Source organism: Schistocerca piceifrons, chromosome 4, assembly GCF_021461385.2.
Source record: "Schistocerca piceifrons isolate TAMUIC-IGC-003096 chromosome 4, iqSchPice1.1, whole genome shotgun sequence".
Classification (NCBI taxonomy): domain Eukaryota; kingdom Metazoa; phylum Arthropoda; class Insecta; order Orthoptera; family Acrididae; genus Schistocerca; species Schistocerca piceifrons.
In genome coordinates, this window is record NC_060141.1 from 89384707 (window position 1) to 89401763 (window position 17057).

Here is a 17057-nt window from a genome sequence, read left to right on the forward strand (position 1 = left end):
GAAAACACGGGTGAGCCGATGCGTTCAACGTTAAGTGAGCCTCAGAGTCTGAAACACGCCCCAGGCCCTCCTCAAAGATATCCGGAAAGTCAGAGATCAAAGATTCTGATGAGTTATAGGGAACGTCTTCGGAGACCAACTGTATGGAGTCAGTGATAGAAAAGCCGAAAGCTTGAAAGGCATCCAAGCCAAAAAGGTTAGCGGAGCTCGCATCACTGACAACAATAAAAGTAATAGGCCGAGTGACTGATTTGTAAGTCACGTCGGTAGTGAATTGACCCAGTAGGGGAATGAACTGTTTACCATAACCGCGTAGACGCCGGTAAACGGGCGCCAACGGGGGCGACCCAAGGTCGGAGTAAGTTTGTACATTCAACAAAGAAACTGCCTCGCCCATATCTACTTGCAGTTGTAATCGGCGCGACCGAACCGACACCTCGATAAAGAGTTTGTGTGCCGATGCGTCGGGAGCCTGGCCCCATGAAACTTCCTGAATGTCAACGTCCATGTCCTCTGTAACTGCTTCCTTCGATTCTTTTGAGGCCGAGCGGCAAACTTTAGCAATGTGTCCTTTATTACATTTGCGACAAATGGCCCAACGCTGGGGGCACTCCGACCGATCATGATGTATATAGCTCGGGTTGACAGAAGCGTCCGATCCCACACGTCGGCTTTGACCGTGACATAAGGGTGTTGCGTGCGTGACGTCATGACGGCGCGGAGTTTGGTTTCTGAGAGTGGCGTGTTTGTAGATGTCGTCGTGTTGTGGTTTGTTGTGCTCTCTGGTGGTATGTTCAGGGTTTTCGTTTGTGTGCTGTAATGGGCTCAGTTTGCTTTTGCTCATTATCCAGAATTGTTAGTGTCGGCTGTGTTTGTAGTGGAATTCGCTTCAGTGAGTTAACGATTTTGTGTGAAGGTTAATTTAGTGTTGTTCGCTGTACATCGTGTGGTAATTTTAGTAAAATTAATCGGTTGTTTTTGTACAGGAATGACGGATAAAATTAAGTGCGCAGGTTAAGGGAAGTGTTCGATCCCAATGTGTGGCTGTGTATCTTGATATTGGTATCGGGAGATGTTTTTGAGCTATATAGGCCAAGGGAATTGTTTGATCCTAATTTATGGGATCGGGAGCTGCTGTTGAGCTATATAGGTCAAGGGAAGTGTCCGATTCCAGATGATATTGTGTTTAGTGGGATTTGAGGAGTTTTGTGATGTCGGTTTTTTCGTTTTGTGTGGTTTTGTATGGGGTGGGTGTCTAAATTTGTTTATATTTAGTTTGCCCCCCACCCCCCACCCAAAAACACATTTCCCGCGCTTGTCCCGTTAGTGTCATTAGGCTTTTTGTGGAAAGTGTGTGTGTGTGTGTGTGTGTGTGTGTGTGTGTGTGTGTGTGTGTGTGTCTGTTTTTCGATGTATTTTGGTCCTCATAATGTGTACGTACCGACTTTATATGCGCCATATTGGAATCATGGTTTATGGTCGTTTCCGCCATACTTGTGACGTCATGGGCCAAAGCAGATGGGCGGGATCGCACGCTTCCGTATTTCCTATAGCTCGACGCACAGGACGGTAACAGGGGCCGGCGGCCGGAACTCTGTTTACGCGCCGTGCGGGAGCGGCCGTAACAGCCGCATTGTACCGCTCACACGTCTTCCACCCCGAACGCAGTGGACGTGGCCGCGATCCCCCGAACCACTGCGACGTCGCACCACGCTTCCAACTATTGACCTGCGTTGTGAGAGACTTCATACGATTGAGCAATGGACAGGACTTTCTCGAGGGACGGGTCTTCCAACTGCAGGGCCCGTTGCCGGACCTCCCTATCAGGGGCCGAACGAACAATGACGTCGCGTACCATAACGTGGGCATACGACTCCCGCGACTACTCCGTGACAAAATGACACTTGCGACTAAGACCGTGGAGGGGAGCGGCCCACGCCCAAGACAGATGGGGCTGTTTCTTGCATTGATAGAGCTCGACCCTAGCCGCCACAACATGCGTGCGGCGGCGATAATATGAAGACAGCAAGGAACACAACGTGTCAAAAGACAAGGACGAGGGTTCCTGCAACGGCGCTAGCTGCCGCAAAACTTGATACAGCGAGGGAGATATCCAAGTCAAGAAAAGAGCACAACATACCTCTGCATCAGCAATATGAAACGCCTGGAAATGCTGCCGAAGGCGATGTTCATATGTGTCCCAATCCTCCCCTGTCTCGTCGTATGGGGGAAAGGGAGGAGGGAACGGCGCTGGAGCAGACGGCGTGGAGAGCAACACCAGAAGCACTTGTTTCATCGTGGCCATGAGCTCCGTCTGCTGCTCAACCAAACCCTGCACTAAATCCTCCATGCCGTGGATAAGCTGTGAAACCGGAACAACGACGCAACACGTGAAAGAAGATCCCATCCTTGTCGCCAATTATGTAGTAACACTGTTCACGTTTTACGTCACACTTCACTTAGCGTAGACCGGGACAGTGTCCTAGGCATGCCTGAAGTGAACCGACTGGGCACGGCCCATGCTGCCTGAGTTGTTGTTGTTGTTGTTGTTGTTCCGCTGGCAGAGGTCGCGCCCGAATTCTCGCGTGCCCTCTGGTGGACGGGACTCTACTTGCGGCAACTACCGTCCGTGACGTGCCGTGCCGATGTGCGCCTCCCACGATCCTTCTGGTGGCTACTGCAGTAATAATACCCATAGATTCCTCCTACCCCTTGAATCTGTGCTTATGTACATTTTTACGATAAATGAACATAGAGAAAAATGCTTTGCAAATCAAACTCATCCCAAGAAATATGTAAGATGCATACATAGAAATGACTGTGTACTATATCTCAAAAGTTAAATGTTTTCTGCTTCTGGGTATACCCAAAAAAGTATTAGATGTTTGAATAAAGTTTTGTTATTGTAAATGCTTTATCTCTTATATTGCACACAACCATCATTACTTACACCTTCCTAACTTAGTGTCATCCCCACAGGGTATCAGTGAAACAAGACCCAACTCCTGATGGGGTGACAGCAGAACTACAAATAGCAGCAGCTGAAGCTAGTGACAGCGGAGCATACTTTTGTCAAGCCAGCAACCAATACGGCAGTGACAAGCAGCTGGTACAGCTTCTTGTGCAAGGTTAGTGTAGAGGTTGCATGATAATATCACTTTTGCTACATCACATTAGCTTGCTTGCTTCTAAAGACACTGTTGAGGAGCAGTTGCACTCATTACTTACATACATCATGTGAACTGCTGCTATATGGAAGAAAAAGCAATTTTGGGAAACTGCATGTACAGACTTTGATTAATAATTAGTGTTGAGGGACAATAACTTACTTCTGTCTGTACATGTGTAAATGTGTTGAATGAGAAACTTGTTGAATCAGTACCTAGAGGGTGTGAGCTGGTAGGATCCAAGGACTGTGGAAGGGTGACACTGATCAGTGTGTGATTTGACTGCAGTGTGTAATTAGAGTCTGCACAGGATACAGTGCCTAACGCGTAGTGACAAATTTTTATCCAAAGTGCTGGGCGAGTTCATTCATCTGTTCGGAAGGGGAGGCCAATTGATGATGCGCTGCAGTGAGAGAATCAAGGCACACACCCTGCAATCTTTCTCAAATTATTTTACAGAAACTATTTGGTAGAAAAACACACGTTTACATTACTTATAGCCTCATATGTCAGCTTCATGATAACGTAACCATCATTTTGGTTAGGTCATAGTTATAGTGATATTTGCATTTAAGTAAGACAAGATGCAAAATTGAAAAAAATTGCAATGAAAAATAGGAGTCGCTATGATTTTGTGTTCGGTGCATATTTAATAATATGTTGCTGCGTAGGAAATTTAGCTTACACATTGAATTTTTCTTTAGACTTGAGACTTGGGTGAAGACTCTATCTGTCACTAATCTTGAGAAAATTGATCTTGTGTAGCACATTGTAGGTGCCAGTGATAAAGTAAGTGTGAAATATTCACAGCATTCCTCATATTTCATAAATGGTTTGATATACCAAAATGGGATTTTGGCAAATGATAGCATGCAAAGAGGAGAGTATTTTGCCATGTAGTTACTATGCTAAAGTTCATTATCTACGATTTTATTTCAGTAATTACAGACTTTTTCAGTTAAAGAATATAGTTTTTGTGATGACTACTGAAATGAGAAATGCTGCGATTTTTGGAACAAAGAAAGTATAGATGTAACACATTTATATTTGTGCTGAGGACGTGTATTTTCATGAGCTCTTGACTTTACTTTACTAGCATCATAGCACTCAAAGCGACAGTCAGTGAGTAGATTCTGCTATGTGATTGCAGGAGATTCTGGTGTGCTGTACTTTTCCTCAGTTTCCCACTTAATAAACCATTGTTTCACAATTCTCTCACACTTGCGGCTGCACAACATTTTAGTGAGGTGACATTTTGTAAACTCCACTGCATTTTGGCAAAGGAAGAAAATTTTAATATGGCAACAGAGAACTGAAGGTTTTACTCAAAATTCACCAGTCATGGTACTTCTCTGAAAGTTACAAATGGTTAATAACCCAGGTGAAAATAAAGTTCTGTTTTTGTTGCAGTTTCATCCAAATTCTTTTTAGATATTAACCAAAGCAGAGGTGACGGTAGATCTTTTTGAACTGTCATCATCCAAGTGTATGGACATGGAGGGTCTCCGCTTGATATTTACAAAAAATGGGACATAGGTTCAGATTAGAATGGCACTTCCCTTCCTTCATTAGGCATTTCTCCTACAGCTCCCACCACTACTGTTCAGAACTGGATGGTGGAGTTTGCAGTTTAGTCTCCCCATGCCTCCCACCTTCTCTCTCCCCCCCTGACTCTCTTCCTCTCCCTCGCCCTTTCCTCTTTTTCCAACTCCTGTCCCCCTTTTTCCAACTCCTCTCCTGATTTTATCCACCCGTCTCCCTTCCTATCTCCCCTCCCTATCTCCCTTTTCATTGTCACTTTCCTCTCCTTTCCTCCCTCCCTCCACCCATTCTCTATCCTTCATATGCTCTACCCTTTAAACACCTTTCATCTTGCTCAGCTGCTGAGTCATCTGGTGAAGATCTGTCTCACACTGTCCTGCTACCCCCTCCGTACCTCATGTGTCCTTCCCTAACATCTCCCACCTCCCACAGCTCATGAATCTAAGTTGCTGACAGGAATAATATACAGAAGAATGGACGAGACAAATTAAGATGTGTTTGATAATGGCCATTTTGTCTTCAGGAAAGGTAGTGGCACGAGAAAGGCAGTGCTGATGTTTCTGTTGATAATTAGAGCAAGACTGAAAAAAAATCAAGATACATTTATAGGATTTGTCGACTTGGAGAAGCATTTGACAATGTAGAATGGTTCAAGATATTCGAAATTGTGAGAAAAATAGGAGTAGTAGAGAAACACAGGTAATATGCAATATATAAAAGAACTAAGAGGTGAAAAATAAGACAGGAAGACCAAAAATGAATTGCTCGGATTAAAAATGGTGTAACACAGGGTTGTAGTCTTTCACCCCTACTGCTCAGTCTATACATTGAAGAACCAAAGACAGAAATAAAAGAAAGGTCCAAGAGTATGATTAAAATTCAAGTTGAAAGGATATCAGTGATAAGATTTATTGATTACATTGCTGTCCTCTGTGAAAGGGAAGACAAATTACAAGATCTTTCAAATGGAATGAACAGTCTAATGAGTACAGAGTATGGATTGAAAGTAAACTGGAAAAAGACAAAGTAGTGAGCTGTAGCAGAAATGGGAACAGCAAGAAACTTAACATCAGAATTGGGGATCATGAAGTAGACAAAGTTAAGGAATTATTCTACCTTGAAAGTAAAATAACCTATGACAGATGAAGCAAGGACATAAAAAGTGGATTAGTTCAGACAAAGAGATGGTTCCTGGCCAAGAAAAGTCTCCTGGTATTAAACGTAGTCCTAAATTTGAGGAGGAAATTTGTGAGAATGTGCATTTGGAGCACAGCATTGTATGGTAGATAATCATGGTCTGTAGGAAAACCAGAATAGAAGAGAATTGAAGTGTTTTAGATTTGGTACTACAGAAGAATGTTGAAAGTTAAGTGGACTGATAAGCTAAGGAATGAAGAGGTTCTCCTCAGAATTGGTGAAGAAAGAAATGTATGGTAAACACTGACAAGAAGAAGGGACAGGATGATAGGTCATGTATTATGACATCTGGGAATAACCTCCACAGCAGTAAAGGTAGGTGTAGAGGATAAAAACTGGAGGGGGAGTTAGAGATGGAATACATTCAACAAATAATTGAGGACGTAGGGTCAAAGTGCTACTCCTAGATGAAGAGGTTCACGCAAGAGATGACTGACTAGCAAGTCACAGTGCACTCGATGAACACTTAAGCATACTGTAAGTAAACATAACAACATTGTTCCAGCAACTATGTGGACTGAATGACAAACAAGTGTCAGTGTGGAAATTTTTCAAAATATGATATCTTGTAAACTACTCTCACTAGAATCCTGCAACAAACACCAATGACATTCTAATTTACTCTACTTTTAATTTGTTAATGTCAATAGTCATTGTTCCATTAAAAAAATGTGTGTGTGATTTAGCATAATTGATTATTTTTACTGCTTCATCAAAAACTGATTTTAGATTTGGGGGAATCTTCTTTATCTCAAGTGCTTGTCTATGCAGGATACAACGGCTAGAACTACAGTTTGGTGCTTTACTTTTTATTAGTGATACCACTTCCACTATTTTATCAGTCATTGCCTTGGCCTCATCTACAAATATCAATACAAACATTTCAATCAAGATGTTTCATATTTCGTTAATGATAGTTATTTCATTGTTTATACATTCCTTCCAAATTACTTCCAAGATATTCTTCAATTGAGTAGTATGCTTTATTTTTAAGCCATGTGTCTAATACCTCCTTAAGTTTAAAGAGGGTGAGGGTTTTGACTAATTGTGGCAGTTTATTATATAACTTTAGACTTAGGTGTTTGTGACTGTTGTCGGTATATTAAGCGTGCAGTTGTTTGAGTGCTGTGCAATTGTAAATTCATTCTCTGTGTAAATTATTTTGTATTTCCTTTTATATATATTAAGCAATTATACATATAGAGACTTGGGATAGTCATTATGTTTAATATACTAAAGTGTTCCTTACAGGTTTCTCTTGGGCCCAATCCTTGTATTACATCTAATTGCGTTTCTTTGCCATTTGAATACACAGTTTATGCCTACACTAACTGTTGTCTGTTATTTAGGTATGACTTAGTCAAATTAAGTGGTTTGTCTGCAGTACCATAATATTCTAATTTTTTAACAATTATCTCGTGTGATACTGAATCAAATGCTTTGCTTAAGTCTATGAGTGTTGCACAGGTGGTCAGTTTCCTTTCAAAGACATTGTGGATAGTTTCATTATTTGAAAAACAATGTTAAATGTGTTAAAAATATTCCTTCTGCCAGTGTTACTTGTCACTGATGTGCACATAAGCAAGTCTTCTTCGAGTAAATATTTATGTGGCTATCATATAAATTATCAGCAAAATGGCCAGTCCCTCAACATCAGTCAACTTGTCCATATGCAAGACAGACATGTTTGATAGAGGCTGTGAGATCATTAATTTCATGCAAAACAGTATTGTTTGTAAGTGGCACTGTAGAAAGATACTTTCCAGATTTTTCAACTAATGCACATTTTGTTATGTCTATCGCATATGGTATTATTAAATTCTCAGCAATAGCGTGTGTTTTACCCAAATTTGATGCCTCTGTGACTTTTTCATTCACAGTTTTGCTAACATACTTCATAGCTTTTTTCTTCTTAATAATTGTACTTTTGTACATAGAAAGAATTATTCATTCTTGTCTTTGCAGTCGGGATGTATAGTTTCTAAATGTCACTGCAGCTTAGCAATTACCATGCAACTATTCAAAAGTAGCTTGTTATGTAACATGCAAAGAGTGAACTGTTAGAATCAACAAATCAAAGATTGATGTAAGTTTCGCCATACTGTCTTTTTCACCTTTTGTGAGTTGTTTGATGTCTTACTGGTTGAAAGCATGGAGCTTGAAGTTATTAAATGACCTTCTTGACTCTCAAAGCCTTGATCAGGAATCTTTGGTGTTGCATCTTCCATGTGAACCACCAGTGAACTTTCAGTTCAATATCTTGTTGCAACACCTTTAAGCCAACATTCCATTCTATCTTTTAAAATCAACAATTTGATTTTACAATTTGACAAACATAGAACAATATTGCCACAGGATATTGAATTTTACAACTCTAGTAAATAACAAACATGAATCAAATATACTGCTGTCAGAGAGCTCTGTGCAGATTGATCATGCCGAATTGGACTGTACATAGCAGTTGAAAGCTTGAGTAGGAACTGTACATTGTGGTGCACAGCATTGGTTCATGTAGCCCCTGGGGTGGAGCATAGGCAGCAGAGAGGTGAAATCCTATGAGGTCATTCGAGGTGGATGCAGGTGAGAGAGAGATGGTCGTGGAATGTAGTTAAGACAGTGTGCAGTGACAAATGGAGGGAGAAAGCATCAGTATGGCCACCAAGTGCATGTGTAGTGACAAGTATTGAGTCGCCACATACCTACTTGTGCAATTGTTTCTGATTGTAGAATTATTATGCTGTTTTTGCCTCATTTTTGGCTACAAACTGAGAGGAAAAAATAGCTTTATAAAACCATCATTGATATAATATTTGTGAGACTTGCTTTTCTCAACATCTGACAAGACAAGACGTGATATTATTTTGGGAGAGCCCTCTCTGAGGTCTAGTGGAGGGCCTTGGCTCCAAGGAGCACAGACAACGTGTCACTGGAAGCATGTCAAATTTGCTCTTTGAGATTCAGGTTATGTGAGCGAACTGGCCACTCTGTGCACCTGATTCTTTGCTGTCGAAGATAATCTCTGAATGACTGAGTGTTTTCATCTTGTTGAGTGCACTCATCACCTGATGCACCAGCAGTAGGGCATACATATGTGTCAAAGATGCCATCTCTACACTTGCATATGATGAAACCTTTAGATATCTGCATCCACTAGCCAACATAAAGACATATTTTCATTCTAAGTCATCCCTTAACGATGACAGGTTCTGGTTGTTTATCAGATCTTAATCTACCTGTTGTCACTTCGCAAGCCAAACTGGAACCCATCCGCATACAGAATGCTTCTCTATTACAGAGACATTGTGTGTTGTGCATGTGCTATAGTACACACTGAAAATAGTTCCTCCTGCGACATGCAATACTCATCTGTTTGGTTGTCTCACGTACACACCCCCTTCATGGAGCCTTCCATGCCTTGTGTTCAGTGATAAGTCCTTCCAGTGTATGCAGCAATGGTAGGCCATAGGCGTAATGGGAACATCACCATTTTCCTGTGAGCACATAACAGCAAATATTGGTACCCAATGTAGCCTTTGGCTGTTCTTGTCTGAACCTTCTGGATATTGAATTTGTGATTATACTTGTTGGTACTCTTCATGAGCAACAGGAGAACCGGGTTGAACTGACAGTTCCATCTTTGTCAGAAATGCAGTTGTTTACCATGTTAATGGATTGTGCTATCGCTGTTTGGTAGAGTGATCACATATTTACAGACTGTGGGTGGCCTTTCAAACCAAAAGCTGTTTCAAAAAATAAATTAATACTGTAGAACATTCACAGCAGTTGCTTGCTATGTCATGATGTTGCAAGTGGATTCAGTGCCCTGTTGGCTTCCAGTTGGCAGTTTTGCAGTGCACTACTGTGGAAACAACATACTCATCTTTTGTGGGAAATACTTAAATTTTCCCAGTATGTTGTTTTTACAATTTTTCACTAATTCATTGAAAGCATTGTATTCATTGGGAATCTTGTGCTTTCATACATGGAGCTGCCATGATATTTCAGAGATTATAATAATGACAAACCATAAAGGCTGTGACTTGAATCTAGATAGAGTATTCTTAGTACTGTGAATGAAATCATCCCCACACCAAAGTAAGCAAGGGAGCTGCACCCTTCAGTGACCCCATCATGGATGGATCTGGTCTCAACTAAAGCTGTCAAGCAATGAATAGGAGGGAGGGAAGGCTTGGAGATTTGTCGACTGAATCAGATTACAAATGACAAGGACCAAAAGATTTTCTCCAACTTTAGCGGCAATGTTTGTGACGGCAGTGAAATCCAAATAGCAACATGTCTCAAACAGGGAGCATAATGGGAAAAAATCCATGCAATGTTCCCCAGTACTGGCCTGATATTATTTTCTGTGTTTTATAAATTAGTTTTAAAGTATTTGTTAGCTGTATGTTTTATGCCTTATTTGTTGAACAATATGCATATAAATATTGTACTTTTGTGTATTCCTGACATGAAATAAATATATGTATAGTGATAGGTATAAGCTTGTGCTTTTCATGTATGCTCTGCCATGAAGTTTGAGCGTGTATTATAATGATAGAAGCCTTAATTTTTTGTACTGAACAGAAATGTGTGAGTTATCATGCTGTCACTTCTGGGTCAGTCTCTTACAGAGACAGTGCTGTTTTGACTAAATTATAAGCTTACCGCCTGAAATGTAGGTAATATGCCATAAAAGAGTGAAAAACATAGTTAAAATTTTTTGTGCAGTAATTACTATATTTTGCAAGAATGTGCAGACAAGTCAATTGAAACTAAATAATTCATTTATTTTTTACTATCATAACTCTTGAAATGGAAAACTGTAATGGATAATTACGTTACATGTGTTTTCTTTGTATTCATGAAAGCATTATAAATGACATGATATTGCATTAATCTTGTAAACATCTTCAGGCAACAGTCGTGTTCGTGAATAAACAGTAAAATTCAAAATTTCAGGTGTGCACTATTTACCCAATGAGCAGTTGAGCTTTTAAACTTGTAAGGAATTAACAACTCAACAGTTGCCAAAATCAGCCTGAAAGGACATGTTTTTATTTGTATGTTAACAGCGCTCACTAAACTGTGCACAATAGTGCTTATTATCTTCAAGGAGAAGTTTGCATGAAGTGCTGTTTGGTCAAAAAATGGGGTATAATTTTTTATGTTGGAATTTGCAGTCTGGTGGAGGCGACAGAATTTGAACCAGAATAACTACATGAAACAATTTAATAGTTAAACTTTATCCAACAGAGATTATAAAGTCTCATATTTATTTTCTGGTATAATAATTGAAGAGGTGTGTGGAAAAATGGGCTAACACTTAAATGTAAAAACTTAGAGATAAGTATTGCCATCTGTTGCTGGGTATAAGAACTATCAAAATTGACGTTGGTCTCACCCCTAAATGTCCTAATGTGATATTTAAGGGTGAGACTAGTGTCAGTTTTGATAGTTCGCGTACCCAGCAACAAATGGCAACAGTTATTTCTCAGCTTTTACATTTGAGGGTTATCCCGTTTTCCCGCATGTCTTCAGTTCCCACACGAACTGAGATGAAATTGTAACTGACTGGAATGATATTCATACTACTAACCACAAAATAAAATTTGATAACAAATCTGTCAGCTTTCTCTCAATAACACTTCAGAAGCAATATCCACTTCATCCAGTGCATGCAATTCTTAAGTGCAATAATAGCTGAAGATTCATATGTGCCCTACACTTATCAACTCTATCTGTTTTTGTCAGGAGTTCCAAAAGGTGTAATGCAGAATTCGCAAATACTGAGTGGTACTTCATCTGCCTAAGCTGCAGCTAACTTTTTCTCTACTAGGCTTACATCTACAGTCAGTTCTGTTCTTGAATGAAATAAAGTTTATTCTCTCCTAGGTTCCAAAGTTAATAAATAATTCAAACAGGCTGAAATTTGTGTAGCATTCCTTTAAACTGTGGGTACATAGAGAGAAGAGTTCTAAGACAGATTTCTATATGACAGAGCCACCTCGCAGCCCAAGCAATCTCGAGTCGGTGATGATCAGCAGCCGATCAGTGAGTATCAAGTGGCAACATCAGACGTCAGATGCTGCTGAGGTGACGAAGTATATAGTCCAATACAAGGAAGGTGAAGGTAAGCTTAAATGTATTGGTAAATTACGCACCTATTCAGCTCCATAAAACAAATTTCATGTGGTTCTTTACCCATATGTATTGTGGATTACACTTTAATTTCATAATAATTTATAAGTAGTAGCCTCTTTGCCACACTTTTCACACCGCATAAAAAGAAAAGAAGCAAGATTATAGATTAATCTCACAATGACATTCACATCATTAAGGGTGAAGTGTCAACTCGTGCAAGGTTGGCAGAAGGGATTTCTGAGGGTTATGTTTAATGTGCCATTATGACATTCAGCTGAAGTGTCCACTCCATCCTACTTTTCCTGCTGTAGACCGATTCTGTTGTTCACAGTAATTGTAAAAGCTGATTGCTCCAGTTATGGGGTGCAAGCAAAGTGGAATACAGTTTATGCAATTTGAGGTCTATTGAAATAGAAAGATAAAGGAAGCAGATCCTGCAGATTAGAATACTACCATGACTGGGCTCTCCATTTTAAGCTATGGCTGGTTTCAGAGCTGTGTCCATTATCAAGTGGCAGGCACGTGTACAAATATGCTAACATTAAATGCAGAGAAACAGTTCTTAATGTTGCTATAACCCTGTATATCATACTTGGATACACTGTAATTGGGTAGATAAAAGATCTACTCACCAAGGGGCGGCAGGAGAAAATACACATACTGATATTAAAACTTGCAAGCTTTTGGAGCCACTGGCTTTTTCTTCTGGCAGAGAGCATTAACTTAGTGGTAGTCATACCAATGCAGAAGCTGAACAGAATTTACATAATAGCTGATACACAGCAAATTTTATTTCACAGGCATATGTTCCTCAGTTACAAGGCTGATTATGTGGCAGTAGAAGTGGTCTCTTTGAGAACCGAGAAATTCTTGGACACATTTCCCAGTACATTTACTTCCTAATGGTGTTTGTTGCTGACTTGCGATTTGCATAGTCGCAGTTAAAGATGTAAAAAATAATCATCATATAGACTTGGACTCCTTCAGAATGGAAACAGGTTTTCCAGCTTTTGTACCAAGTACTAGTTAGCTGAATAATGGGGGAAGCAATAGATGGGAGCGATTTGAAGCAGTTGCGAAAATTGTTATGACTGACATGTATCATTCAGAATGTTGATTCCAGTACACAAATGGTTGGCAGGCTACACATAGCTGTAGAGCAAGGTGGGCACATGATTAGCCCACTGGACTCATATTTGTTATGATAGCAGTTCAAGTCCTTGTCCACCCATCCCGATTTAAGTTTCCTAAATCACATAAGGCAGATGTTGGGGAAGTTCCTTCGGCCGTATCCACTCCAGTTTCCTTCTCCCGCTCCATCACCAGTGATCTTGTTGTTGACAGAAGCTTAAATTCTAATCTTGTTTCCTTCCATCAAATACTTCTTTTTCAACAAGGTTACAAATTTAACACAATTAGATGTGTGGGTGAAATTAATGGAAAGTTATATCTTCGTCACATTGCCCCATTGATTCAGGTTTACATCTTTCACCTTTTTGCATATTCCCTTTGATTTGCTTAATTGTCTTATTCAGTTATTGCATTCTAGCATAATCTTATTTGTAAGTGCACCCAAAAAATTCTGATGTGGCAGTGTTTTCTTGTGTGAAGTAGTACAGTTATTATTCTATTGTTTAACAGGAATTTGGCAACAGCTGGAGAAGACTGAATCACCCTTGCAACTGTCGGCAACAATTGAAGACCTGAAGCCAGCCACCCGTTACACATTCCGTGTGCTGGCAGAGGGTCCGGCAGGGCAGAGTGTGCCTAGCGCAGAGCTGTCCGTGCGTACGGAACCCCAGAGACCAGCGGGCCCACCTCTGAATGTGTCCCTGAGGCCAGTGTCCTCCACAGAATTGCTTGTCACGTGGGCACCCCCACTGGCCGAATTGCAGCATGGTGACATTCAGGGCTACAATGTTGGATATCGTGAAACTAGGTCAGCTGATTAGCTCAAAATTGCAGATCACCTTCTATCCTTGTGTCTACATCAAAACATCGCTGTTTTAGCACCAACAAAAGTCATTTGCACGTTTATTTTCTAAGTAGTACTTGCATCTGTGTCAGTACAAGAGTGAATATCTTTATATTTGATTTATAGGTATGTTACTGTCTTTTATTTTGGTCTCAGCAAGAGTATTTATCATACACATTTTCGTTTGTGTCTTGGCTGTACGAAAGTATTATCAAATGTCAATGACTTTGGTTATTTAAGCACTGATGTGCTTTATTTTAATTCATTTCTAACATTAGTTTGGTTATTTGTAGTGTCACATAGGATCTGGAATCAAGAGTAAGTTTGTCAACAAGAACTAACACTTCACACTGGAAACATGTTTATTAGGCACACACTAAATACAAACAGAGATGAACTGCATTCTTGAGCAGAAAGTCCTCTTATTTACAATGAGACGACAAAAGTCATGGGATAGTGATATGCACATATACAAATGGCGGTAGTATCACATACACTAGGTATAAAAGGGCAGCACATTAGCGGAGCTCTCATTTTTACTCACATGATTCAAGTAAATGGGTTTACGACTAGATTATGGCCTCACAACAGGATTTAATGGACTTGGAACATAGAATGGTAGTTGGAGCTGGCTGCATAGGACATTCCATTTTGTAAATTGCTAGGAAATTCAATATTCCAAAATCTACAGAGCCAAGACTGTGCTGAGAATACTAAGTTTCAACAATTACCTCTTACCATGGGCGACAAAGTGTCTGACACCCTTCACTTAATGACCAAGAGCAGTGGCGCTTGTGTAGAATTTTCGGTGTTAACAGCCAACACTGTGTGAAATAACTGCAGAAATCAATGTGGGATATACAATAAATGTATCTGTTAGTACAGTGTAGTAAAATGTGACGTTATTGAGCTATGGCAGCAGATCACCGATGTGAGTGCCTTCGCTAACAGCATTGCATTGCCTGCAGTGCCTCTCCAGGGCTTGGACCATATCAGTTGAATCCTAAATGACTAGAAAACCATGACCTGGTTAGATTAGATTAGATTAGATTAATACTAGTTCCATGGATCATGAATACGATATTTCGTAATGATGTGGAACGAGTCGAATTTTCTAATACATGACATAATTAGGTTAATTTAACAACATACTTAAGTTAATATAACAACTTTATTTTTTGTGTTTTTTGTTTTTCTTTATTTTTTTATTTTTATTTTTTTTTATTTTTAAAATTTTTTTTTCTTAATTTATATCTAAAAATTCCTCTATGGAGTAGAAGGAGTTGTCATTCAGAAATTCTTTTAATTTCTTCTTAAATACTTGTTGGTTATCTGTCAGACTTTTGATACTATTTGGTAAGTGACCAAAGACTTTAGTGCCAGTATAATTCACCCCTTTCTGTGCCAAAGTTAGATTTAATCTTGAATAGTGAAGATCATCCTTTCTCCTAGTATTGTAGTTATGCACAGTGCTATTACTTTTGAATTGGGTTTGGTTGTTAATAACAAATTTCATAAGAGAGTATATATACTGAGAAGCTACTGTGAATATCTCTAGATCCTTAAATAAATGTCTGCAGGATGATCTTGGGTGGACTCCAGCTATTAAATGAGTCCCAATCCAGCTATTAAGAACTGGTGGTAGGGTTTGAGTGTGGCACAGGCCCCATGAAGCCATGCACCCAAGTTGTCAACAAGGCACTGTGCAAGCTGGTGGTGGCTCCATAATGGTGTGGGCTATATATACAAGGAATGGACTGGATCCTCTGGTCTAATTGAATTGATCATTGACTGGAAATGGTTATGTTTGGCTTCTTGGAGACCATTTGCAGCCATTTATAGACTTCATGTTCCCAAACAGTGATGGAATTTCTATGGGTGATAATGTGCCATGTCACTGAGTCAATGGAATTTTTATGGGTGAAAATGTACCATGTCACCAGGTCCTAACTGTTCACAATCAGTCTGAAGAACGTTCTGGACAGTTTGAGTGAATGATTTGGCCAGCCAGATCACCTAACAGGAATCCCATTGAACATTTATGGCACACTATCAAGAGCCCAGTTCATGCACAGAATCCTGCACCGGCAACACTTTTGCGATTATGAAGGGCTATAGAGGAAGACAGCCCAGTATTTCTGCAGAAAACTTCCAATAACTTGTTGAGTCCATACTACATCGAGTCATTGCACTACATTTGGCAGAAGGAGATCTGAGACGATAATAGGAGGTATCCCATGAGTTTTGCCACCTTAGTGTATATGTAAATGGAATGTTCTAGCAAGATGCAATGTTTTTTGAACAAGGAAGTCCCAGAATCTTAAAAAAAAGAGGCCAGATCATAAATAATTACACAAGGACTCATTCGAATCAATGACCCACACATCACCAGTCAGCAGCTGTAACTGCCATGCCCTGGCAGGTGACGCACAACAAGTGGCATTCCTCTCCCTCCTGAATAAACATCTGATGTTTTGCCATGGATTGTAGCTTCAGAAATCTGGTGCTAGCATGTAATCCTTCATAAAGCAGTGCAGATGGACCCTATATTCTGGCCATGCTCTCACATCCTCACAGTAGCCATGTCATTCAAGGAAAGTTACTTCCATTAGTACAAAGGGACTATCAAATAGGCCTTAATGTTCCTTGTATCATGCCACAGCACAAGTATAAGGCATAGTGCAAAGGACTGCTTTTGTCTGCTCAGTGTGTCATCATCATTTTTTACTTTGTAGGTGACATAGAAAAAGTGATATAGGGTTCAGTACAGGCCAAAGTAGAGCTTAAATAATTTTTCTGAAAGTCTCAACTTCAGCACAGGTCTGAAGACCCACACTAGGTCACCTTGTATACGTACCAACCATCTTCTGTCTAGGTGAAGAGCTGTTTGATGTAATCATCAGCAGCATTTTCAAGTGGAAATAGAAACATGGTATCCATTATTGTTACAGCCTCTCAATTGCAGATCAGAGAAATGGTGCTCAATATGTACTATTTTGCATTGCTTTGTTTCATGCGAATGTTGCACCAAGCAC

At 40.0% G+C, this 17057-nt stretch overlaps 1 protein-coding gene across 1 annotated transcript in view; it reads left to right on the forward strand.

Annotated features, from left to right (window-relative positions):
• The window catches only part of LOC124795618 (Down syndrome cell adhesion molecule-like protein Dscam2), a 594927-nt gene that overhangs the window by 427787 nt on the left and 150083 nt on the right, over positions 1 to 17057 (forward strand). Inside the window, exons 11-13 of the mRNA XM_047259690.1 lie at positions 2980 to 3128; positions 11905 to 12036; positions 13689 to 13986. Of these exons, the coding sequence (XP_047115646.1) occupies positions 2980 to 3128; positions 11905 to 12036; positions 13689 to 13986 (579 nt within the window). The remainder of the gene's footprint in view (positions 1 to 2979; positions 3129 to 11904; positions 12037 to 13688; positions 13987 to 17057) is intronic.